This window comes from Dendronephthya gigantea, unplaced genomic scaffold (assembly GCF_004324835.1).
Source record: "Dendronephthya gigantea isolate DGI-Jeju-01 unplaced genomic scaffold, DenGig_1.0 000117F, whole genome shotgun sequence".
NCBI lineage: Eukaryota > Metazoa > Cnidaria > Anthozoa > Malacalcyonacea > Nephtheidae > Dendronephthya > Dendronephthya gigantea.
The window spans coordinates 117,482-143,736 of NW_021163127.1; the positions used below are offsets into that span (position 1 = coordinate 117,482).

The following is a 26,255-nucleotide window of genomic DNA, read 5'->3' on the forward strand; positions in this document are numbered from 1 at the left end:
ACGTGTTTGGATTTGAAAACCAACATTGATTGGGGGGAGGGGGGGGAATGTATGGAAATCATCCTATATAGTAGATTTTAGCTAAAAATATATATATAACTCTTATCCGTGAGTTTTGTTTCTTAACTTCTGATATGATAGTCTTTTTCATTTCATTTGTTTGGGGTGCATGGAACTGTGCAAACAATCTCGCAACTGAATCCTTAGATTCCCCCACATATTGTTTCTCCTTTAACACTCTTTCAAACAACCCATATGCATAACCACAGTATTTGAGTTTCATGTATATCACTGTCATGGGGTAACTTTCCAGTTCAACAGACAATTGATTAGCAATAGGTAGCAGGATATTACTATAACTTTCATATATATGCTGATTGCTCGTTCGCATCTTCTTTTGAAGAAATATATTTCTACGATTTGGGTTAGCTGACACATCTTTGCAAGAGCTGTTGAAATTCATGCTATTTTTTAGGTTGCTCAACATATGTGGTGGTGCTGTTGCTGTGAGTGCAAGAAATGGAGTTTTTGGAAAGAAGGCACGCACAATGGACAAATTTCCAAAATCTTTTCTGAATTCATCACCCCTTGAAAACAGAAAAACTCTCATTTAGGACAAGATGCAGGTTAGACCACTCCATCTAGTTGCATAACTGCAATCTCTGAGTAGTGATTATGCTGCCTTTCTTGCCACCCACAAAATAGTATTTGAAAGGTGAATATAAATTAATTAAATTTCCTTGTGTATTAACAGCATGATTAAATCACTGGTTGCTAGGAGAGGGTTATGGTTATTTCCCTAATTGTATTGCAGGCCCATTAATGATTTAGCCAAATTAAACAAAATAGCAGAAAGTTCTTTTCATGCAAACTAGACAGCCTTAGATGAACAAAAAAGCCAGAATTAAAAAGGTAAACAAAATACTGGCAAAAGTACAAAATATTGTACATACGAAAATCTAGGATTGAAAATTATGTCCCAAATAAAATGATCTCAACAAAGCAGTTCCAAAATTGTTACGATTTTATCATGCTAATAATAAGCAATTGCTTGTACAATAATTAGGGATTAATAGTATGCGCCATCGCATGATTTCCAATAATAATACTAATACCAATACATTCTTCCACTTCACTATGTGCTATGCATGAACAACTTTAAATTTATATGAATATACCAATAACACTCACCACATTTCCACGCAATGTGCTTCATCTACAACACACGCGACAACATTTCTTTGAAACACTGTACCTTTCATTAGATTTCTTCCTTTCTCACTTAATAAGGCTTCCGGGTGGGTAAAAAGTAGTTGAACATCGCCATTTAACATCTTGTCGCTTAAAAGTACACCTACATCATCACTTTCTGCAGTCATTTCATCCGATTTAAACAAGCTTTCCGCTACTTTCATACGATGATCAACAAGCTGGAGAACTTCTGCCTCAATACCGATGTTCTTAGCAACCTTTAACTGGTTCTATATATATATATATATCTACAACCTTGTTCCCAGGGCCTTTATTGAAAATGCGGAGGGGTGGAGAAGAGAAAAAGGCCCTGGCACCGGCTGATTCTAAAACCACGAATCGTGGTTTTAAATCGATAATTAAATTTTGCAAGATGGCCGACCCTTCGAAGTGTTTACACCACTTACACGTGCTGCAGCAACTTCATAATGCTTTAAATATGGGAGGTTTCCCATCGTTTGTCTTAAAGCCGTTACAGATTAAATGTTTTGAGCACATACTAAACGAATTTGACGTCGTTGCTGTTTTACCAACTGGCTTTGGCAAATCTCTTTTGTTTCAACTTCTGCCAAATTTCTTGCCGACCAAAGCTAACAAAAATATCGTTATTGTTGTCTGTCCTTTAAACGCAATCATTGAGGACCAGTTAAAGGTTGCTAAGAACATCGGTATTGAGGCAGAAGTTCTCCAGCTTGTTGATCATCGTATGAAAGTAGCGGAAAGCTTGTTTAAATCGGATGAAATGACTGCAGAAAGTGATGATGTAGGTGTACTTTTAAGCAACAAGATGTTAAATGGCGATGTTCAACTTCTTTTTACCCACCCGGAAGCCTTATTAAGTGAGAAAGGAAGAAATCTAATGAAAAGTACAGTGTTTCAAAGAAATGTTGTCGCGTGTGTTGTAGATGAAGCACATTGCGTGGAAATGTGGTGAGTGTTATTGGTATATTCATATAAATTTAAAGTTGTTCATGCATAGAACATAGTGAAGTGGATTAATGTATTGGTATTAGTATTATTATTGGAAATCATGCGATGACACATACTATTAATCCCTAATTATTGTACAAGCAATTGCTTATTATTAGCATGATAAAATCGTAACAATTTTGGAACTGCTTTGTTGAGATCATTTCATTTGGGACATAATTTTCAATCCTAGATTTTCGTATGTACAATATTTTGTACTTTTGCCAGTATTTTGTTTACCTTTTTAATTCTGGCTTTTTTGTTCATCCAAGGCTGTCTAGTTTGCATGAAAAGAACTTTCTGCTATTTTGTTTAATTTGGCTAAATCATTAATGGGCCTGCAATACAATTAGGGAAATAACCATAACCCTCTCCTAGCAAATAATAATAATAATTTAATCATGCTGTTAATACGCAAGGAAATTTAATTAATTTATATTCACCTTTCAAATACTATTTTGTGGGTGGCAAGAAAGGCAGCATAATCACTACTCAGAGATTGCAGTTATGCAACTAGATGGAGTGGTCTAACCTGCATCTTGTCCTAAATGAGAGTTTTTCTGTTTTCAAGGGGTGATGAATTCAGAAAAGATTTTGGAAATTTGTCCATTGTGCGTGCCTTCTTTCCAAAAACTCCATTTCTTGCACTCACAGCAACAGCACCACCACATATGTTGAGCAACCTAAAAAATAGCATGAATTTCAACAGCTCTTGCAAAGATGTGTCAGCTAACCCAAATCGTAGAAATATATTTCTTCAAAAGAAGATGCGAACGAGCAATCAGCATATATATGAAAGTTATAGTAATATCCTGCTACCTATTGCTAATCAATTGTCTGTTGAACTGGAAAGTTACCCCATGACAGTGATATACATGAAACTCAAATACTGTGGTTATGCATATGGGTAGTTTGAAAGAGTGTTAAAGGAGAAACAATATGTGGGGGAATCTAAGGATTCAGTTGCGAGATTGTTTGCACAGTTCCATGCACCCCAAACAAATGAAATGAAAAAGACTATCATATCAGAAGTTAAGAAACAAAACTCATGGATAAGAGTTATATTTGCTACATCAGCCCTTGGAATGGGAGTTAATGCACCAAATATAGTGCATGTTATTCACATTACACCTCCAAGTAGCATTGAATCCTATGTCCAAGAAATTGGCCGTGCTGGTCGTTCAGGTCATTTGGCAAGTGCAACATTATATTATAACAATTCAGACGTATCAGACAATGTGAAACACATAGATAAATCCATGAAAGAATACTGCTTATCACAAGAGACCTGCCTTCGGCAACTTCTTCTGAATTACTTGGGATTTTTATGTGTTACACAAGAGATATGCTGTTGTGTTTGTGAAGAGTCATATCCAACAGCTATCTGCAATGAATCCATGCAAATTAGAGAAAAGGTGAGATTTTTACCAACTACCAATATAGTCATTTTGGAAAAACTCATTCTCAATGGGACCATTCTTGCCAGATACAGCCTTGAAAATGTCTACTAGAAACGGTACGTTTGTTGCCATTTCACTCCATACCAAGTCGAAATAAAATTCTTTCAGACTCTCAAATGTCGTACCGAAAAGAACTGAACCACCAGAGTGCTTGCAAAGAGCTTTGCACGATGAATCTATTTTGTCAGCTATAGACTTTTTCAGAGACGCCATAACTACGGGACAGTGTTATGTTATGTGTTATGTTATATAATGATAATATGCGCCAAAACCACTGGTTGTTTTGACTCTGCTGCTCGAATGATTTTCTGTATTCGGTCATCGCTTAGCATAGGTACATGCCTTTCATGTATAAAAGGCTGTCTAGTTTCTGAAGGCGTTTTTGTCTCGCTGGCAAACAGCATTCTTTTCGACCAAATTGAATGTGATGTTTCTTGATTATCTGAGATCGAAATTTTCTTCGATGGAGGTACTACGGAAGACGATAGTTCTACACATCTCTTCACAGAATATAACTGCTGCATTCCAACCTGCACATTCTGACACTTTTCTATAAAGTCGCTAATCTTATTTACGAATTTCTTGCAATTCCTGCATATCATCTTTGTAAGATTATCGTCTTCGGTCACAATAACTTTGCATGTTTCTTTTATTTTCGCACACATATTTTCATTTTTGCTTAGTATTCGACACATTCGATGACTTTCGTACAATGAGCCGCACAGTCGACATGACGTCCGAGCTGTTATCTTTTTTGGAGTTTCTGCCATTCTGGTTTTCAAAGACAGAAACTCGTAATAACTTTTTTGCACACTACAATCCCGATATTTTTTCGCTTATCTTAGTTTTTTTCTCGACATAATTATGCAAATATTCCTTATCGCATAAATTAATTGCGTGATACAGTTGACCAATCAAATGGCTACATATGCCAGCCGGTGCCAGGGCCTTTTTCTCTTCTCCCCCCTCCGCGTTTTCAATAAAGGCCCTGGGAACGAGGTTGATATATCTATATCTATATATATATATATATATATATATATATATATATATATATAAAAGTTTGTCTCGGAAGCAAGCAGTCTTTTGAGCTTCTTATGAGGAAGGTTTGTATACATACATATATATATATATATATATATATATATATATATATATATATGTATATATATATAAAAAGTTTGTCTCGGAAGCAATGAAGATTTGACAAAGGATATCAAACAACACTAAATCTAATCATTTTGCACAAACGTTTTTGCTTTATTGAAAGCTCCTCAGGTGCTGAATACTTTGTAAGAAATGAGTTGTGATATCCTATATTTACATATTTCACTGGTTTGCCACTACGTCACTACACGTGTGGTGTTGGATTACTTAATGGTAATTATTTACATAAATATTTCACACAAACAAAGATATGAAAATATAATTCTCTAAATCAACATGTCTTCGAGAGAATTATCGAATGAAGAAATCAATCTATTAGAACGAGGTCTCAAATTCACTCCAACGCCGAAACAGAATCGAAGTGAACTAAAAACTGACATTCAGGAATTTACCAGAAGAATGCGTCTACTGGAATTTTTTAACAACCAGCGACCAAATGAAGATACTGACAAATCGTTGGTGAAAAACCCATCAAACTTTGTACCACCAAAGTCAGAAGATAGATACCTCAACATGTTTATTGAAGCAACAGCGAACTACCATAAACACGACACAACGGCGAAGAAAAACAACGTATCCAGAGCCGAACAAGACGCATTGGACAAATTGAAAAACGATGACACAATTATCATTAAGGAGGCTGATAAAGGCGGAGCGACCGTGGTCATGGACAAAACATTTTATCATGCTAAAATACAAGAATTGCTGGCCGACAACGAACACTACGCAGAACTGACAGACACGAACTATGATGATAAAATCATCAAAAAAATTGGAACACACTTGAAAAAATTCGACAAGGAAACAACAAGGAAAGAGAAAGATTACTTGCAGAATTTCGCCTGGAAAACCTCCAACTTCTATGGACTACAAAAAATCCACAAATCACAAGCCGTAAAAGAAGCCATAGAACAACAAAACTCCACGTACATCAAGATACAAGCGCTACCAGATCTGAAACTTTGCCCGATTGTTGCTGGTCCATCGTCACCCACACATCGATTGAGCAATTTGATAGACATAATTTTGAAGCCCCTGTGTCAACATGTACCAAGTTTCATCCGCGATGACCTCGATTTTTTAAGCCACCTCCCAGAAACAGTCAATGATAACGCACTCCTTGTATCATTTGACGTTGTCAACCTATATACGAGTATTCCGCATGAACTCGGCCTTACAGCTATCGAATACTGGATTGACAAATTCTCTCAACCGATTGTTTTCTAAAGAATTCATCATGGAATCGATTACAATTGTCCTGAAAGAGAACACTTTCCACTTCGACAATAAATTATATCAACAAATTCAGGGAACAGCGATGGGGACGAAAATGGCCCCAACTTATGCGACCCTTGTACTTGGATACCTGGAAGAGAAACTGTACTCAGAATTCGAAACGCGATTTGGTAGTGAACAAAAGGAGGAATTTGTACGCGCTTTCCAGAGATATTTAGACGATTGTTTCACAATCTGGAACAAATCAGAGGAAGATCTGAGGAAACTACATGCTATGTTAAACAGTCTCCACGAAAGCATCAATTTCACGGTAGAATTTGACAACGCCAAGCTGCCATTTCTAGATGTGTTAGTGTACAAGCAAGATGACAAGTTGAATACGGACATCTTCTACAAGGCAACTGACACAAACCAATATCTCAATTTTAACTCGTGTCATCCCAAACACACGAAAACCAACATCCCTTACAGCCTGGCCCGTTGCATATGTTGCATTGTGTGAGACCCACACATCAAAACAAAACGACTCGAACTCGAAAAATTCCTGTTACAACAAAACTACCCTAAGAACCTCATCACAAAGGGAATAGAGAAAGCAACCTCTCTACCAATGGCCGAACTTAGAACACCAAAAAACAGAGATGACAACGCAAAGATCCTTCCGCTGGTTTTGACACATAATCCCAACAACCCACAAGTAATCAATAAGATAAAACAGGACATGCAATTCCTAGAGAACTCCGAGAACATGAAAACAATTCTGGAAAGTACAAAGTTTATTGTCAGCCGCCACCAGCCAAAAAACTTGAAGAAACAACTAACACAAGCCTGGTTCGTTTCCGAGAGAACTCCCAGCAGTGTGACAAAATGCGGAGAAACAAGATGCGGTACCTGTGCAATCATAGTGACTGGAGTTGATATCAAACTGAAGAACGGCAAAGCGTGGAATATAAAATGTCAGATGAATTGTAAATCGCGGAACGTTATATACGTTCTACTCTGCACAAAATGCAAAAGTTTTTATGTCGGCCAAACTGAAAATCTTTGTCACAGAGTTACGCTACACAGACAGCAAATAAACCATAAAGAATATTGCCACTTAGCAGTAAGTGAGCACATCAGAAAATGTAGCAATGGCAACTTCCAGATTATGCTGATTTATCAATGTGACAGTCATTCAGACCGCTTAGTCAGGGAGTCGAAGAAAAGAGACATTATAACTATACTTCAGCCGGATTTAAATTCATGTCAATAATAATACCATGCAGTTTATGTAAGATTTTGTTATATATTTTCATATCTTTGTTTGTGTGAAATATTTATGTAAATAATTACCATTAAGTAATCCAACACCACACGTGTAGTGACGTAGTGGCAAACCAGTGAAATATGTAAATATAGGATATCACAACTCATTTCTTACAAAGTATTCAGCACCTGAGGAGCTTTCAATAAAGCGAAAACGTTTGTGCAAAATTATTAGATTTAGTGTTGTTTGATATCCTTTGTCTGATCTTCATTGCTTCCGAGACAAACTTTTTTTATATATATATATATATATATATATATATATAATTTAAATTTACTGAGATAGTATGAGGAGCTACAAGCAGGACAACATATCACTATTGCTTACCATGATCAATTCCACTTTAGCTACATACAATAATATTCCTTCCCCTCACCAATTTCTCATTCCAGACTTGGGACTGGACAATGGCTGGTTTAAAAGAAGGAAGGAAACCAACACACAAACATAAAAGAGATTTTATTCATGAAATGAAGATGTGATGCCATTGTATTATATTACTAATGTGGGATTATTACAAACACGCATTCACGTGTTATTCACATGAGCGGGAAAATCAGTCGCGAGCTGTCATACAAAATTTACTATAACGAGAGTGCACAAGCCTAAGTGTGCTTAATATCAAAATTTAGAAAGGTTGTTATAGCAAATCAAGAGTGCACAAGCCGAAGCGTGCTTTATATGTTGTCCTGCTTGTAGCTCCTCATACTATCTTGGTAAATTTAAATAAAACACGCTTCGGCTTGTGCACTCTTGATTTGCTATAACAACCTTTCTAAATTTTGATATTTTTAAAGGCGTGAAACTCGAGTAACCGAGCGAACGGTTTTTAATTTTTTATCTTCAATTGTATTATATTACTGCTCTTCCTCTTTGGCATTGAGCTCTGTCGACCCAGTGACAAACACATTATATATATATATATATATATATATATATATATATATATATATATATATAGATATAGATATAGATATAGATATATATATATATATATATATATATATATATATATATATATAAATATATATATATTTGTACGTTTTTGCTCTCAATTGAGCGATGTGTTTCATTGTGGATATATATATGTAAGGTGTATTTGTTCTTCTGCACAAGTATGACCAACCGGGCAAGCAGAAAATTCTACTTGACCGCGGTGGGAGTCGAACCCGCGACCTTCGCATTTCTAGAACGATGCTCTACCGTCTGAGCTACAAGGCCAAGTTGGGAACGACTGTGATTTGGTTAAGTTGTTATTGACAATGCGGAGTTTCATCCTTTTACATGTCGTTATGCAGTTACATCTGCAAATGTTGATATATTTGTACGTTTTTGCTCTCAATTGAGCGATGTGTTCCATTGTGGATATATATATGTAAGGTGTATTTGTTCTTCTGCACAAGTATGACCAACCGTACAAAACGTACAAATATATCAACATTTGCAGATGTAACTGCATAACGACATGTAAAAGGACGAAACTCCCCATTGTCAATAACAACTTAACCAAATCACAGTCGTTCCCAACTTGGCCTTGTAGCTCAGACGGTAGAGCATCGTTCTAGAAATGCGAAGGTCGCGGGTTCGATTCCCACCGCGGTCAAGTAGAATTTTCTGCTTGCCCGGTTGGTCATACTTGTGCAGAAGAACAAATACACCTTACATATATATATATATTATATATATATTATATATATTATATATATACATATATATATATATTATATATTATTATATATATATTTTATTATATATATATTATATATATTATATTTTTATATATTATATTATATATATATATTATATATATATATATATATATATATATATATATATATATATATATATATAGATAGATATATATAGATATATATTGAGGATCTAGGAAAGGTTGTCCGAAAATATATACATATATACAAATTGTTGTGACATGTGACCACATATTTCCATCACGTGTCATATCTAATTACGCATGCAAACGCTGCAAAATTGCTTCAAGGCTATTGCTTAGTTGGGATATTTTTGTTGTAAAATGCCTAAGCCGTATTCAGATATTCATGTGGTCACATGTCACAACTGTTTGTATATATGTATATATTTTCGGACAACCTTTCCTAGATCCACAATATATATATATATATATATATACACCCATTTGCAAAAACGTTGGCCGCAGATAGATAGATAGATAGATACTCGAAGTCTAATTAGAATTGCATATGATTACATTTGCATGGGATTTCTATAATATTACACAACATATGCAATTCTAATTAGATTTCGAGTATCTTTTGCAAATGGGTGTAATTAATATATATATATAATTATATTATATATATATATAATTATATATATATATTATATATATAGTGTGCACAATGATTTTATGAAACAAAACATACATTATTGCTCTCTCCTCTGCAGAGGCTTTAAATGCAGCATCATTTCCCATATTCTAGGGTATGATAAGCTAAATGGGTTTCCCATCCATGGGGCTATCGATGGCTATAGTCGAAAAATCCTTTGGCTTGAAGTGGTACGGTCCAACAACAGGCCTGAAGCTCCTGCACGACTATATCTGAACACAGTCAAGAATAATGAGGGTTGTCCTCTTATTGTAAGAAGTGATTGTGGTATGCATTGCTATTTTCGACAGAATGGAAATGACCAATTTGCTGGTTGCAATGCACACAAATATGGCACATCTCCAGCAAATTAAAGAATTGAAAGCTGGTGGTCTCACTTTCGAAGAGCAAGAGCAGGGTGGTGGATTGATTTCTTTAACAATATGGTAGCATATGGTACTTTAGAACTTGGAAATGTTATGCATATGGAGTGCCTTTGGTTTTGTTTTCAGCCCATTCTTTCACAGGAGCTTTGAAGATATCAAATTGCATTGGAATACACATTGCATTCGTCATACGAGAAATTATGGTACTGTCAATGGCATTCCAAATGTTATGTTCTATTTACCACAGCAGTTTGCTGCAGATGATTGTAAGCACATGGTTAGTATTCAAACGATTGACGAAATGGAACAACAAATACCTGCAAATTTGGATCTGGAATCTGAAACATCAGAAAACTACAGAGAATATTTGCAACTGAGGCTTTTGACTTGTACCAAAGGCTTCTTGAATTTGCATGCCCTGAGTAAAATGTCTAATTACTTACAAAGTTAACTTACAACTATAATTTCAGTGATTGTATGATGCTCCAAACTCAATTATATTTTCCACAAATGTAAGACAATTCGAAATCAACATGACAATTTTTAATGAAATATAAAATAAAAGAAATTCTAAGTGATAACAATGATATATACCCTTGAGAGTTAAATCCATTTTTTGTCATAGTCATTACCACTAAAGTTCCTAGTCTATAACAGACCAAACCCAACTGAATCCTTTAAAGCTGAGATCATCATTCCATTTCCTCTCTATTGCTGACATGGACTGGCAATTTCATCTGCAAGTCACAAGTTGATGCAGTTGGTCAACACTTGCAGTTTTCTTTGCAGATATGTACAAAACTCAAGGTGAACTGTTTAGGGATATATATATATATATATATATATATATATATATATTTATATATATAATTATTATATTATATATATAATATATATATATATATATATATATATATATATATATATACATATATACTGTATATATAATCTATACAAATCTGTATATGCATGCATGCTGTTAAATTAGATATAAGTATTAAAGGTGCTAACATTCCAAAATTTTATTCACCCATTTATATCATTTATATTGTGAAATAATTTGTCATAAAAGTTAGATTGGATAATACAATTCAATTGTTTGAGAATTGTAAACTTAAAGTCAATTTACAACTATAATAATTTTGTGTTTGTGCATAACTACATATGAGTCTATGACATTGCTTTTGTGCATGGACATGCAAACAGCAGTTGTTGCATGTTATTTGGTTTTTATGTGTTCATATTGTTGATGAGTCAAACTACAGACAAAGCATCCATCTATTTTCACATACTTACCATCTTCAGAAAGTGATTCCACATAATCACAGAAATACTTGTAGGCATCAACCTCCTTTTCTTTCAGTATTTGAGACGTACTGAAAGATGGCAGGATTTCTTCAATAAGTCCATCAGATGACATATGAAATACACCATTGTTTGATGACATATGAAATACACCATTGATGCTCCAAACTCAATTATATTTTCCACAAATGTAAGACAATTCGAAATCAACATGACAATTTTTAATGAAATATAAAATAAAAGAAATTCTAAGTGATAACAATGATATATACCCTTGAGAGTTAAATCCATTTTTTGTCATAGTCATTACCACTAAAGTTCCTAGTCTATAACAGACCAAACCCAACTGAATCCTTTAAAGCTGAGATCATCATTCCATTTCCTCTCTATTGCTGACATGGACTGGCAATTTCATCTGCAAGTCATAAGTTGATGCAGTTGGTCAACACTTGCAGTTTTCTTTGCAGATATGTACAAAACTCAAGGTGAACTGTTTAGGGATATATATATATATATATTTTATATATTATATATATATATATATTTATATATATATATATATACATATATATATATATATATATATATATATATATACATATATACTGTATATATATAATCTATACAAATCTGTATATGCATGCATGCTGTTAAATTAGATATAAGTATTAAAGGTGCTAACATTCCAAAATTTTATTCACCCATTTATATCATTTATATTGTGAAATAATTTGTCATAAAAGTTAGATTGGATAATACAATTCAATTGTTTGAGAATTGTAAACTTAAAGTCAATTTACAACTATAATAATTTTGTGCTTGTGCATAACTACATATGAGTCTATGACATTGCTTTTGTGCATGGACATGCAAACAGCAGTTGTTGCATGTTATTTGGTTTTTATGTGTTCATATTGTTGATGAGTCAAACTACAGACAAAGCATCCATCTATTTTCACATACTTACCATCTTCAGAAAGTGATTCCACATAATCACAGAAATACTTGTAGGCATCAACCTCCTTTTCTTTCAGTATTTGAGACGTACTGAAAGATGGCAGGATTTCTTCAATAAGTCCATCAGATGACATATGAAATACACCATTGTTTGGATCAAATATTGCTTCCCATAGCTTAGGGCAGTCTCGCATGGAAGACAAGAATCTGCAACAAGTTAAACCCTCTTCCAGCTGCATTAATGATGGAAGTGCATCTGAAAAGTACTCTTTCATACAGATTGACCTAAATTTGAAAATAAAAGTGGATTCACATGTTAATTAATTGGATTGAGCTACATGCTATATATGCTGGTAGCCTGCCAAGATTTAATACTTTCCCAAGGCTGGTGGTAGTGAAATGAACCCATAAATATTTTTGTATGTTTATGTAGACAAATCTTTAATACTTGGTTACATTATAGCACTGTATGACAGAAAATTTTAACACCTTTAGATAAGTAAATTTGCTAACTTACTGTAGAATAATTGAGACACCTGCTTTAGTTTCTCTTTGAGGAACTCCATTATATACCCAACTTCAGAAAGCACATCTAAGACATTGTCACTTAAAAGTACTTCTCTCAATTTCTCATCATCTAATGCATTTGTTATTTACAATGATATTAGTATACTGAGCATTATTAAAAGGATGGTAAAGCTTGGATAATATAACTATAGCATGCAGAGCTAAGAAGCATTGCAATTTCTACTATTTCATTGACTTTTTTGTAGGTGCAATATTTCTGTACTTTATTTACAACTTCCTTGTACTTCTTCAAGTCGTCTGTGGACAAATGTTGTTTTGTGAGGTATCTGTAGACATTCTTATTCAGAAACCAAGGAGATGGTCCACCTTGAAGAATCAACATTACCATGATTTCACCAGCCACATGAAAATCCTTATTGATCAATGAAATTGTTGAGTTAATAGGTTTTCCTTTTGAAAAGAGCCTTCTTTCAATGTACTCCAACATTTCTAGCAAAAAAAAGAATGTTAAACGTGATCAAAGCATGAATGCAAAATAACAATAAAAACAAGAAATAAAAAATACCTGAAAAAAACTCTCTCTTCGGCCCCCCATCATCAATTGCTGGTTCACCAATGAAAGTAATTTTAACCAAATCACTAGGGGAAACTTTCCCACTTGACCAACACTGTTTGAAATCTACCCATAAATATTTCCTTCTAAGACTTAACCTTGTAACCTTGCTTGTCATTGTTTTTTCTTTTATTTTAAGTATCATCTCTTTCACATTCTCACAGGGAACTGTGTTTGCAACTGGATCAGGATTTGGATTTGGCAAATCAGAGTCGTCACTGCTTGTATAACCATGATTGACTGACCCCACCCAAATATCACAGCACATGTCAGCATGTTCAGCTATTCTTTCTAGTGAGAAAAAACCGAGGCATGTAGGGCATTCAATACAGTTTCCCACAACATCTTGATTCTCATCATTGGCATTGCACTGATTTAATGCAGTAACAATAGTATTTGGGTTAATATCTTGAGATGGGGAAACAATATTCTGACATTCACTAGGGTTGCATGAAGTGGATGGGTTCGTTTCATTGGTCGGTAAAGCACTCTCGGAAGCATTTCTATCCTTATGGTCATTGTCCTTTTTAATGGAACAATCTTCCGAATCTGTGTCACTATCCCAGCAAGCTGCTTTCATTCTTGTTATTTCTGCTTGGATGAAAGCTGATTTCAATGCAATATAAGGTGTGATTCGGTTACAGTTTTTACCAATGTCCTCCTTGTATTTACTTAGCACAAATTCATCATTTGTGCCCGGATTCATCATTTGTGCCCGGAAGGGTAGTTATTTAATTGCCATCTCCATTTAGCAAAACATGTTCAAATTCTCCCAAAATGTTTTTGTCGTGGTTTAAATGTCTCCTTACAGCCTTTTCCAAAATTTAATTTTTTCCAGCAAGTGATGAAACCCTAATAGGTAGGGTTTTCCCGCAGCATTTTCTAAAAATTCCATCACCGTCCAGCTTCATGTACCCAACAGTGACGCTTACCTCTATCTCTACTTCCTTCTTGGGGGCTTTCACTTTTTTCTTTTTCGACAAAAATTTACTTTGACGATCAGTCTCCTTTCGCTTCATGAAATCTTTGAAACTAATTGTCTTAGCATCCTGGCCAACTGTTTCTCCACTACTTGAAGCGACTCCAGTTGAACTTTTTCCTTGCCTCGACCCACAGCCTTTAACATCTGACCCAAAAGAATGTCCGCAATTATAACAAAAATTACCATGTGTTATTCTTTTTGTGCCACATTCACCACAAAACATTATGCGAATGTAGATTTCCACGGATTCAAAAAGAGCACTTTGTCGTCCAAACAGCAAAACAAAGAACGAGTAAAAGCATTGATGACGTTGAGCACAGAATACCTGTGAGCAGAAGGACAACTCTAGGCGAGTAATGGAATTGACAAGTTGCTTAAAGTGCATACTTTTAAGACTTTTCACTAATCTGCGTTTACAAATCATTTTTCGAATTGAGTCCAGTCAAGATCCATGAAGCTGAACGAATATGGATACGTTGTATTCAGTCATCCGAGTTTAAGGAAGAGATCAATTGTATTCATAGTGGTTGTAGCAATGCGACAAGGTTAATCAACTCGTATGTTTTTTGACAATGACCAAATTCTGTGCTGCAAGGGTCGAATCTACAAATCGTCAGTGCCAGAACCTGCCAAGCAACCAGTTCTGCTCTCCCTGAAGCATCCTTTTACCGACCTCGTAATTTGGGAGAGCCACAAAACTCTCCCTCACAATGGTATTTATCAACCTTAAACTGTGTTACAAAAGATATTGGATTCTTAAAGTGTATATGAAATGTCACCATGGTCTCAGATGTTTTTATGGAATATTGTATTTTATGATTTTATAAATTTTTTGATAATTTATTTAATCTGAAATTTTGAGAAGAAAACAATAAAAATTGCCTTCAAAAGTATCCTCGTTGAGGTATTTTTTGTCAACCGGAAGTTATGCGCATGTGACGTCACAGTATGGATCAAATTACTTGCGTGTTGATTTTTATATACAGCATTTAGGTAAACAGCTGAAGTAAGACAAATTTTCGTCAAAATAATCCATTTATTTATAATGTCTGAGTCGGACACTAGTTCCATAACATCCACTGATGTTAGCGATTCAGCTGAAAATAGTTCAAGCGATGGAGAAGTAGATATTGGTTCGATAGAACCTTACCAAGATGAACCTTTAGCGTCTGAAAATGATAGCAGCGCCAGCGAATCTGAAAATCTTTTAGAGAATGACGATCCCGACAACATCCCAAGAATTGTTTTAGAATGTCGTTTTGAAAGGACAATATCTGTGCAAGATTGGTAAGTTTAATATTTTTTATACCGTATCAATAAGATTGGACTTCTATGAGAAATATTAGAGACTAATAACAACCTTCCCTTTGCACACTTTACGATCCATGAATCGAAAATGTATTTTTTGGATCATTAACAAATCTATTTACACGAAAATGACCAAATCTATTCACAAAAAACCTAGGAAAGAAAACCTGTCTAATTGCATATACATTTGTAAAACATAGCTATTTTTTAGCATAAATCTCTCAGGCTTTCCAATATATAGTAGTGGCAATTTCACAATTTCATAGTGCCATTGGTAAGCTCTGTCTGACTGTCTCCCATCCATTATTTCATATTTTTGAAGGGTTCAGTATTGGGGGTCTTCAATGGAAAACATTCAGATTCACAAAATATTTGTTTTGAGGGAATCATGTGCCATGGCCTTTGCACTAACAGTTTTAAAAATTTTATTTTATAGGTGTACATGCAACAATTGTAGTGATCAACACTTAGTAGGCTCATTGGAATTCCGATGCTGCAAGGAAGTTGGTGAAGCCATTGGAAAATATACTTTTGAAGGCCGGGAACCTGAATGTATAACAACACATGCGGAATACAATGTTCTGACTGTAAGAATTGTGTTGGAACAGGTCGGTCCACTTCTGAAAAGGAGAGATGGGCGATATATGCGACGGGAACAAAACACACCAATGAATGAGTTAGTATTAAGGTTATCTATTGCCACACTATATACTATTGTTATTAATTATTTATCTTAAAAACATTTCTTTCATCTTTTCCAGGTACCTTCGTGCAGTTGGGTATCGTTTTATAATCCGTTGGTTGTGTGGAACAATGGGATGGGATAACACCCGGCCACTGCCAGCATGCATTTATCACAACCTTAGAGAAAGGTTTGCTGTACAAGGGGCACAGACAGGTTATTTACCTTCAGCAGCAAGGGAATAAAATGAAAGAACATGTTTTGTCAAGGACAATGACCTCTGGGATGACCTTTCATTGGCTGTTTGCATTTTTTACACCTTCTTGTTTGCCTTCTTGCTCCTGGATTCTCTTGTTGACAAGTATCTGCATGCAACTCTTTTTCTTGAGTTTCTTGTTGAGAGGCTAAAAATGCAAATCAAAACTAATTGTGAATTTTATTGCTTTATACTTTTTTGTTAATCTTCTATAGTTAGATTTACCTTCAGGGAAAAGTTTCTGGACTTTACTTTTCCTTTGTTGTTGATATTCTATAGCCTCTTGTCTTGATCGCTTCTCTTTGAATTGACTAGTCAAGGGGGCTGGAATCTTTATATCATTCAAAACCTTTTCCAATTCTTTTTTGTCGCTTGAGAGTAATGTCTCAGCAATATCCTCAACATACTCTGTAAATAGTTAACATGAAAATAACAGAATAAATTATTTTTCTACCATATTACATTGTAGTTTCATTACTAAAATTTTTCTTCAAAACACTTTAGCATTTTAATTTAGGTACTTACTATAGATAGGTGGGTTCTACTTTAACTTCACGCACAACTTCTTCTCCCAGTTTGTATTTTGGATAGGTGACTGCAGTATATACACTACCATCTTTTGATTGCTTGGATGTCCTTCTTAGGTTTTCATTATAATGCAAGCATGCTAAAATATGCCTATCATTATAAAAAAAATATTCATAATTCAGTAAAAGAATCTTATCAGTCACATGAGCTACAAATGTACTGTAATTGCACAGTTCTCAAACTTTTGAAACTAAGATATATCACATTAAGTTACCTGCAATATGTGCCAAGCCATGAGAAGTGCAACATCTTTGGGTGCCAATGGTTTAGTGTTGAATGCAATCCCTCGAGTTCACTAGTCTGGTGATCAGGTGATAAATGGGCGATATCTTTCAATAATTTTTTGTCCATGGTTTTGTCTGTGGTTCTTACCAATTTTAATCCATTTCCTTTGAAGAATGTCATCATCATGAGCACATTGTGGGAAAAGTTCACCATGACTGTCATGTCTATTGGAAACATGCCGGACAAGAGACACCCATTTTGCAATGACCAGCTCATGGAAGTTAGCCTTTGTGGATTGGACACACCAGTAAAGATGGTTTCGCACTGCCTTTGTCCAATATTTTAAAATTTCATGCTATTTCTTCTTGCTGGCCTTCACCAATTTTTTTATGCAAGACCGTATAACATGCCAGATGTCATAAAGATGTTTTGTACCAGGGTGTTTTAACCTAATCCATTTAGCAATACCTTTATGATGGTCAGATACAAAGGTATCAATTTTTATACCTGAAGAAATTACATGGTCGAAACTTCTTTTGGCACCCTCAAGCTCCATCTGTGTGCTACCACCAGTTTCATTTGCCTAAGAAAAAATTGTCAAACTTAATTACTATGTTCTATTGAAATATGAAGCAATCTCGTATTAACATCCTATAACAGATTTCAATTTTTTTACGTAAACTTTACCTGCACTAATTCAAAATGTATACATTTATCAATGTTGCTACAAAACATGGTGTACACACCATATTTTGCACTGTGCCCCATAGAGTCAAACCTCCCATCTCCACACCATGTCAGGTTCTCTTTCCTCTTTAATGACTCCATCAATGTAGTGCTGTAAGATTGCCAATGTTTGACAATAGCAGGGAACATATACTTTTTCTGATGGTAAAGAAATGTTCGAACAGTGTAGACCATCAAGCCAAGATGCTTACAAATAAGTAGCACTTTGCTAACAGAAGCACCTGCCATGAGTATTGCCAAACTTAGAAGGATGTTACCAGCAGGATGTTTACCAAGCAAGTATGGCTGACTCTTCCACACAAAAGGATTACCATTACATCTGTCACACTCTTGGAACACAGTTACCATTGTGCCATTCATCTTCATTGACACTTTTGGTTTTCCTTCTTTGCAATTAAAGCAAAACAAATTAAACAGAGAGAGCAGACATGAATAAAATACAAGAAATTTCGGCTCTTTTTCAGGCGACTTCTCATCAGTCCTGTAAAAAAAATTAGTACAAAAACCTAGTAAATTATACATATATATTTATTATGGTCTGGATTTCCATTGAGCACTCTGCCTAATGTTTTCATAACCTTCTCGCTCTATATCTACATCAGTTATCAAAATGTTATCTTACCGAATAAAATTTCTTGTTTTCCTTTTTTGCACATTTTCTTCTTTTTCACTTTCATCTTTGTCATCATCGTCATTGTCATCATCACTTTCACTAACCAACTCTTCCAGCTGTGACCAATCAGGATCTTTCACATATTTTTCAACCTCACTTTCACACGAGTCAACATCAAGCAACATATCAGAGATGCAATCTTCTTCACTGGAAGAGGCATCTTTTTTTGGTTCAGATGATGCAGATTCTGTTGTCACATGTGGTACATCATGTGTTTCCTACAAAACAAACAGAATTTCTCAGTGTTTGGGTAAGAAATAGTTGCAGCAATAAGGAATATCTGTATCACTTTACCATGACACAATAGAGCTATCACTATATGGATTTTAGATAACAAACATAACAAAAAAGTTTCACACCTCAAATTCATTCAGCTGGTTTTCGAGTCTTTTAATATATTCCCGCTTCATTTTGTTTAGTCGCTTGCATTTGCTGAAAGCACTCCTGAGTCTTCGAATTTCAGCTTTGTGCTCCTCACATTTCTCGCAGCTTAGACTGCCTGCTGGATCGCCTTCGTGTGTGGTTTCACCAGTCATGGATTCTTCACTATCCATAGGTATTTCGGCCGCGCGAGAAATAGAGGCTGTTGCATCACGTAAGATCTAAACATCGCATAATAATAAGTTTTAAATGAGTTTTAATAATTTAATGTTTTATTCATGAAAAAGAAATCATAAAGACCTTTCTGCGTTCACGTTGCGACGGTATTGAAGCTACTTGACTGCTAGTGGTACCAGCGACGTCTATGGTGGGAACCGCATCTTGATTTAAGGTTCTCCTTGAATGTGATTCATCAGAACCAAAAGTAAATTGTTGCGTGTAACAATCCGACGCAAAATGAACAGAACAAAGGCAAGATGTTGTCGAGGGTTGCCACATCGGTCGATGCCTTTGAACAAAGCATATCCATTGTGTTCGGACATGCTTGCGATTCTCTGACGGGAATTTGTGCATCGAAATTCCATCCGTGTATGCCCCATTTGTACAACTAATGTTGCCAGGGCCTCCAGCAACACAGTAAGACCCACCACGACGCTTTTTCTTTATTTTTAATTCAGTTTCCATAAATGAAACGAAGTTTAAACGTATTGCAAGCAGTAACAGCTCATTTAAATTAAACACGCTTATAAGATTACAAGCGCAAATCAACACGCAAGTAATTTGATCCATACTGTGACGTCACATGCGCATAACTTCCGGTTGACAAAAAATACCTCAACGAGGATACTTTTGGAGGCAATTTTTTTTGTTTTCTTCTCAAAATTTCAGATTAAAAAAATTATCAAAAAATTTATAAAATCATAAAATACAATATTCCATAAAAACATCTGAGACCGTGGTGACATTTCATATACACTTTAAGGAGTGAAACAAATAGTACGAATGTGTGTGAGACCTGTAAGAGACTGGAAGGCAAACCATTCCCAATGCCAACTGAACCTCTGTTGCCTTTGTGTCGAGTAAGTGACCAACCACTGTTCAGCAATACAGGTATTGACTTTGGTGGTCCACTCTATGCTACTATCAACCAAACTACCCAGAAGATTTATATATGTCTATTCACTTGCGCTTCTACCCATGCTATCCACCTGAAACTAGTTGATAGTTTGTCAGTTCCGTCCTTCCTGCAAGCCTTTAGAAGATTTTCCTCCAGACGAGGGCTCTCTTTCCGAGTTTTAAGCGATAATGCCAAAACCTTCAAGTGTGCCTCCAGCATATTAGCAATCAACCAATCACATATTTATATGATGATCAAGAAGTGATTTTGTATCCACTTACTCCATTGCAACTCATTTATGGGAGACAAATCAAGTTAACGCCTAAGAACCGTCCCTAACCAGTCAAAGAGCTCGATCAACATTGGAGATGGGGTAGTTCTTAAGAACGAGTCTTTGCCTCGGGTGTTTTGGAAGCTAGTCAAGGTCATGGAGTTATTAAACGGTGAAATTTGAGCCGAAAGGGTACAAGTGCTCAATTCACAAGGAAAGAACCCAACCAAACTTCGTAGACCTATGCAACATCTAATTCCCCTTGAAATGCCCTTAAAATTTCGTTTCAGTAGCACTTTAAGACACTTTCACGAAACTCAAGTTCTATTTATTTCCCTGCAATAAATGTCCTATCATTATATTTCTCATGGCGAGAGGTATCGTTTGATACCCATACATGGCTGTAAATAGCATATTTCTCATTTAAATATTTAAAACATGAGAGGTATTTGATTCTCTTAAAATGACTAAGAATTGAGACATTTCCACTAATATCGCCAGTTCTATACATTCCCCTGCAATGAAAGTCATAGCATTAGATTTCTGATGGTGAGAGGAATCTTTTGATAGCCCATACATGGCTGTATTTATAGTATAATTCGTTTTCAAAATTAAAACTAAAAAAAATTAAAACTTTAAAGGAATAACCGCAAAATTATTGCGAACATTGAAATATTTTCACTGAGTATAGTCAAATTGTCTGTTATATGCTTGCATTTTGTACAACAGTAAATAATAAATAACGCTGTAGTTCAAGCATGTTTTTTAAGCACTGCCTGGTGTTTGTACACACTCAGATTAACACTAAAATGTATCTTATTCACCTGACTACACTGCACAAACACGCAGAAAAAATAATGGGCTAAGCTTGTTTGACGTGTAAATTTAGTGTGATTACGAGTCAACTTGATTTAGATGTTTACATGCACGTACATATCTGCTTCACCAGTGTTAACATTTATATGCACTCTGGAGAGCATTTTCTCCATTTCAGTTCTGAGTGGGCGAAAACGCCGGATAAGCGTTGATGGAATTCGTGGTGACTGTGTTTTCAAATTCATTGGGATGGTACGATTTAATTTTCTTACTTATAGGTCTCTCAGTCTCACAATGAGACTGGCATGCATTGAAAGAGATTGAAAGAGCCACACAAGAGCATGCAACTACTTAAGGTGACAGTGCTCATGACTGTTGGCATAAGCAAGTTTCTCCCATGTACATTGCGGAGAGATTTGTAAGTGCCTGTGTTCACTCGTGCCAGATAAAAGTGCCACAAATTAGCAAAAGCGCAATTAAAATTTGTCCGCACACGAGAGGAACTTGCTTAGACCAACAGGCACAAGTGACTATTGGCTAAGATAGTTGCTCTTGTGTGCAGCAGCCAGGCTTAAGCAGCACAAGCGCATCAAGAGTTCATATGCCGAAGCTTTTAGTTTCACTTGGATTCCAAAATGTTGTCATTTTTCGGTTTTTGTTATACATTTTATTAAATACTATTGAAGTGATCTTTTATTGAACAGTCACCTATTAACCGGATGCAGTCACTTTCATGGCCTCTTTCGATTGTCCCAAATTTCACTTTATTAATCAGTCAGTTGGAAGTATAGTTACAAATACATATTCAAAATTTTAATTCTTTATAATATAATGCTTTTTATAATATAATGCTTATAGTTTTTTAGCATGCAATGTCAACTTTGCAAAAGCCTGTCAGTACCATCCAAATAAACGTATTTGTTGAAATACATGTCGAAGTAAAACCAAGTTTTGGAATGTTGCGCAGTATTAGCAAGAATCCAACAAGTTTGGATGAACCTGGCATTTGTTTTGGTTTTGTCCCAATAAGTTGAGGTAAGGATCCATTCTGTCGACGATTCTGGTGAACATCCATTTTCTACCAAGAAGAGATGCAACTGGAAAGCCTCTGTATCCTGTATCGGTTCCTCCCAAAATATTTTTTTCATTTTTTTTGGCCACAAGCACATGTGATAAAAAACATCACTGTTGATGAGCTGCAATAAAGCACGTCTCTTTTCTCAAATTTCGTCCCCCATACAAGTTAACACAAAACATTAAAACTCTTTCATTATATGATGGAGTTGAAAGGCCGAAATTAAACCTTAAAGCAGTGCGCGCAGTGCCGCATTAATGCTTGCTGTGATTTAGCCTTAAAACTAAGAATTGGAAATGTCACATTAACAACAGGATGTTAGCCAAACTGATGGCTAAACATGGCGCAATTGTTCAAGACTCAGGTTCTACGTGAAGTAGAAAATGATTTTGTTATACTTGTGCGATGTTAAACTGACATATTTGTCTAACAAGTTACAAACTAAGCATTACTGTGAGTCAGGCTACCGACTCCCGGTAAGCCTATATCTTGGTCAGTTTAAGCTCACCTTCGCTAATGCAGCAACGCCCTTTGTCTGATGCATAATGACGAAATCTTGGAGTATTATTGTTCTAGCATGCAAATGATGCAATGATGTTAACTTCAACTTCGTTTAATATTACATTTTTGCAAAGACTCGTTTAAAATTGTCATCACTGCAAATATGATGCATTTTCGTTAATACTATCATGAAACTAACGACTATATTTTTAGTGTGCCTTTCGTTTTAATTAAAGACTGCTAACTCATAAGCAAAACACAGGGAAAATCAGCACCATATCCTTGTCTTGATACAGGGTAATAAATGGTCTCAACTTTCGCGTTAAATTTCTCTTTAATTATAAGGTCGTTTGAGAAGTAATATAATAAACTCTAAAGCTGCTTATTACCATTAGATAATAAACCTCAAATGAAGTGTGCCAAAAAACCTGGCTGTTGCCTCGCTTATCAACACACTTTTAGGTATATAATGGTAATAAACGCTTTCTCGTTCATTATATATACTTATAAAGCGTGTGACGAGAACGAGGCTTCAATGCATACTCATTTACATTTCCTTGCAGACACCTTTGGCATCTCAGCAGGTCAGGTTTCTCACATATATAACACTTGGATTACATTTTTAGCCTGTGAATTATCCTTTTTGGTTCCATGGCCTAGTCAAGAGCAGCTCCAAAGAAATTCGAAAATGTGAGGGTTATCATTGATTGTTGTGAATTTTATATTCAAAAGCCAGTGATTCTTGAAAGCCAAAAGTCAACATGGAGTAGCTACAAGAGCTACAACACGGTCAAGTTATTGGTGGGAATCACAACCACTGATGTGTTTTCTTTTATTCCACCTCTGTGGACTGGAAGTATATCAGACAAGGAAATTGTTAAATATTCTGGTCTGGTAAACTATTTGGAAGAAGGTGATGCAGTTATGGCAGATAAAGGTTTTTCAGTCCGGGATCTGCTTGCGTTTAGAAAAGTTCAGTTCATATCACCAGCATATTGTAGTGGACAAGGACTTTCTTCAAAGGCAGTGACCCATAGCCGGCGTGTGGCTGCTCTAAGGTCACATGTAGAACGTGCAATATTGCAATTGAAACATTTCTGTATCCTATCTGGTGTAATACCTTTATTGCTGAAAATGATGCTGGATCGAATTGTGTTTGTTTGGGCAGCATTGGCAAACCTGAGTAGACGGTTGATAAAGTGAGATATGTGGATTACTGGTCTAAACTTAACTGCATGGTTATGGGGATTTATTACTGTACAAGCTGTGAAATGACTTGCTTGAGTATAGTAATTTACCTGATATAATTTTGCTAATTTGTATTTCTTTTATATGACCTTTAAATGATATGCATGCACACAACAATCTTGGTGAATAAGATTTTATCAATTAATATCTAACAATGTTACAAGTACATGCATGCATACACATAATTATTACACTGAGTCTATTCAAACATTCCATTGCAGTGCAAGGCCAGCCAAAAAATTTTGTGTTTCTGGTAAAGTTCAAAATACCCTTAATCTGAACTAGATCCAAAGTTTCTTTTACTATGAAGCAATATATTTTTCAAACTGAAATACTTTCCATTGTTACAACATTTATTTTGTTTGGTCTAACTTATATTAAAATTGTCAAAGCTTCAATAATAATGTTTTGATTATTCTCCTGGTGTAAAATGCCTTAACTGTACTGATGGTTGACTCCCAAAAATCCTCATCAAAGTCAACTTGAACAACATGTATACCTTTATTGGTGAACACCATAAAATCACATTGTGCTACACCACATACAGCCATTCCAGTCTTAATTTGAAAATAATGTATATGAAAACATCTTGCCATTCTTAGAAAACATATGCCATTCTTGTCAACACCCCAACCAATTGTATCTAAAAGAAAGGCTTTTTTCGGATCCATATCAAATCCTTTGTAAGGACATTTTATTTCCACTACAGACCTCTCAACTCTCACGCATTCAGCCTGAGTCTCACACAATTCGCTTCACTCTCACGCTCTCACGCCACAATTAGTAAATCTCACGCATACAGCAGTGTCATATCATGTTTTAAATTATATAACATAGTTGCTTAAATGCAGATTACTAAATTGATCATTATATGGATAGCGAGTTGAGTATATAATCGCGTGTTGTTGTTTCTGCATAGCCTGCATACGCCCGACATTTTGCCCGCAATTTGGATACAAAATTGTACGCAGATTAATTTTTTATGTAAATATGGCGAACAAAAGGCATAGTTCCGAGCTGAATTCTGATTCCAATGACGAAACAGATGATGACCAACGTCTGCATAAAAAACGGACCAAGTTCACTGGTGCTGCTATATATAAGACGAAGTTTAATAAAGACTGGGTTAAGAAATATCCTTTCATAAGTTCTGTAGAGAAAGATCCATCATCGTACTGCTGCAATTTGCTGTCGGATCTTGTCATGTTCGCATCAAGGTGAAGCAGATGTGAAACGTCATATCGCGAGCAGCAATCACATGCAACTTGTAAAAGTGCAAAGCAAACAACCAACAATAACATCTATGTTTGCAGCAGGACCATCTGAAATGAAAACCAAGATACTAAACAATAAACTCTTTACTCTTCACTTGTTATAAATGTTGGTGCATTATAGAAAACACAAATGTTTAGCATTACTATTTAGATTTCCAAACAATATGACAGTGACTGAGCAAATTAAAAGTAATAAAATTTCAGTGAGTGATGTAACTGTATTAAAGTACAACAAATAAACTGAATGTTTGCCGCCTTGATGTATATTACAATTTTTGCCTATTTTTTTATTATCCCTGCAGAAGTGAAAATGGCAACATTGCTGGCAAATCAAAATATTCCTTTAGCATTTGCAAATCATTTGAGTCCACTTTTCTCCGATATTTTTCCGGACTCTAAAATCACCAAGAAATATGCCTCTGCTGCAACAAAAACAACCTGCATGATCAAACGGTTCCATTGCACCTTATTTCCAGAGAGAATTAGTTTCTGTAGTAAAATCTGACCTGTATTCATTACTCACAGATGGGTTCAATGATGTTGGCTTGGACAAGATGAATCCAGTGACAGTTCGGAATTTGATAT

The 26,255-nt window shown here is 35.3% G+C and overlaps 3 protein-coding genes across 3 annotated transcripts; 2 read left to right on the forward strand and 1 right to left on the reverse strand.

Annotated features, from left to right (window-relative positions):
* Positions 1-58: 58 nt before the first annotated feature.
* LOC114535407 (ATP-dependent DNA helicase Q-like 3) lies at positions 59-1,472 on the reverse strand. Its single transcript, XM_028556723.1, has 2 exons — positions 1,192-1,472; positions 59-587 (listed from the first exon to the last, which is right to left on the reverse strand). The coding sequence occupies exons 1-2, from the start codon at positions 1,413-1,415 to the stop codon at positions 59-61; spliced, it is 753 nt and encodes a 250-aa protein (XP_028412524.1). The 5' UTR covers positions 1,416-1,472.
* Positions 1,473-1,624: 152 nt separating this feature from the next.
* LOC114535402 (ATP-dependent DNA helicase Q1-like) lies at positions 1,625-3,146 on the forward strand. The gene is made up of 2 exons (XM_028556719.1): positions 1,625-2,181; positions 2,792-3,146. Exons 1-2 carry the CDS (start codon positions 1,625-1,627, stop codon positions 3,129-3,131), a joined length of 897 nt encoding a protein of 298 aa, XP_028412520.1. The 3' UTR covers positions 3,132-3,146.
* A 12,407-nt stretch (positions 3,147-15,553) lies between these two features.
* On the forward strand, positions 15,554-16,743 carry LOC114535408. The gene is made up of 3 exons (XM_028556724.1): positions 15,554-15,795; positions 16,253-16,492; positions 16,578-16,743. Exons 1-3 carry the CDS (start codon positions 15,554-15,556, stop codon positions 16,741-16,743), a joined length of 648 nt encoding a protein of 215 aa, XP_028412525.1.
* The last annotated feature ends 9,512 nt before the right edge of the window (positions 16,744-26,255 follow it).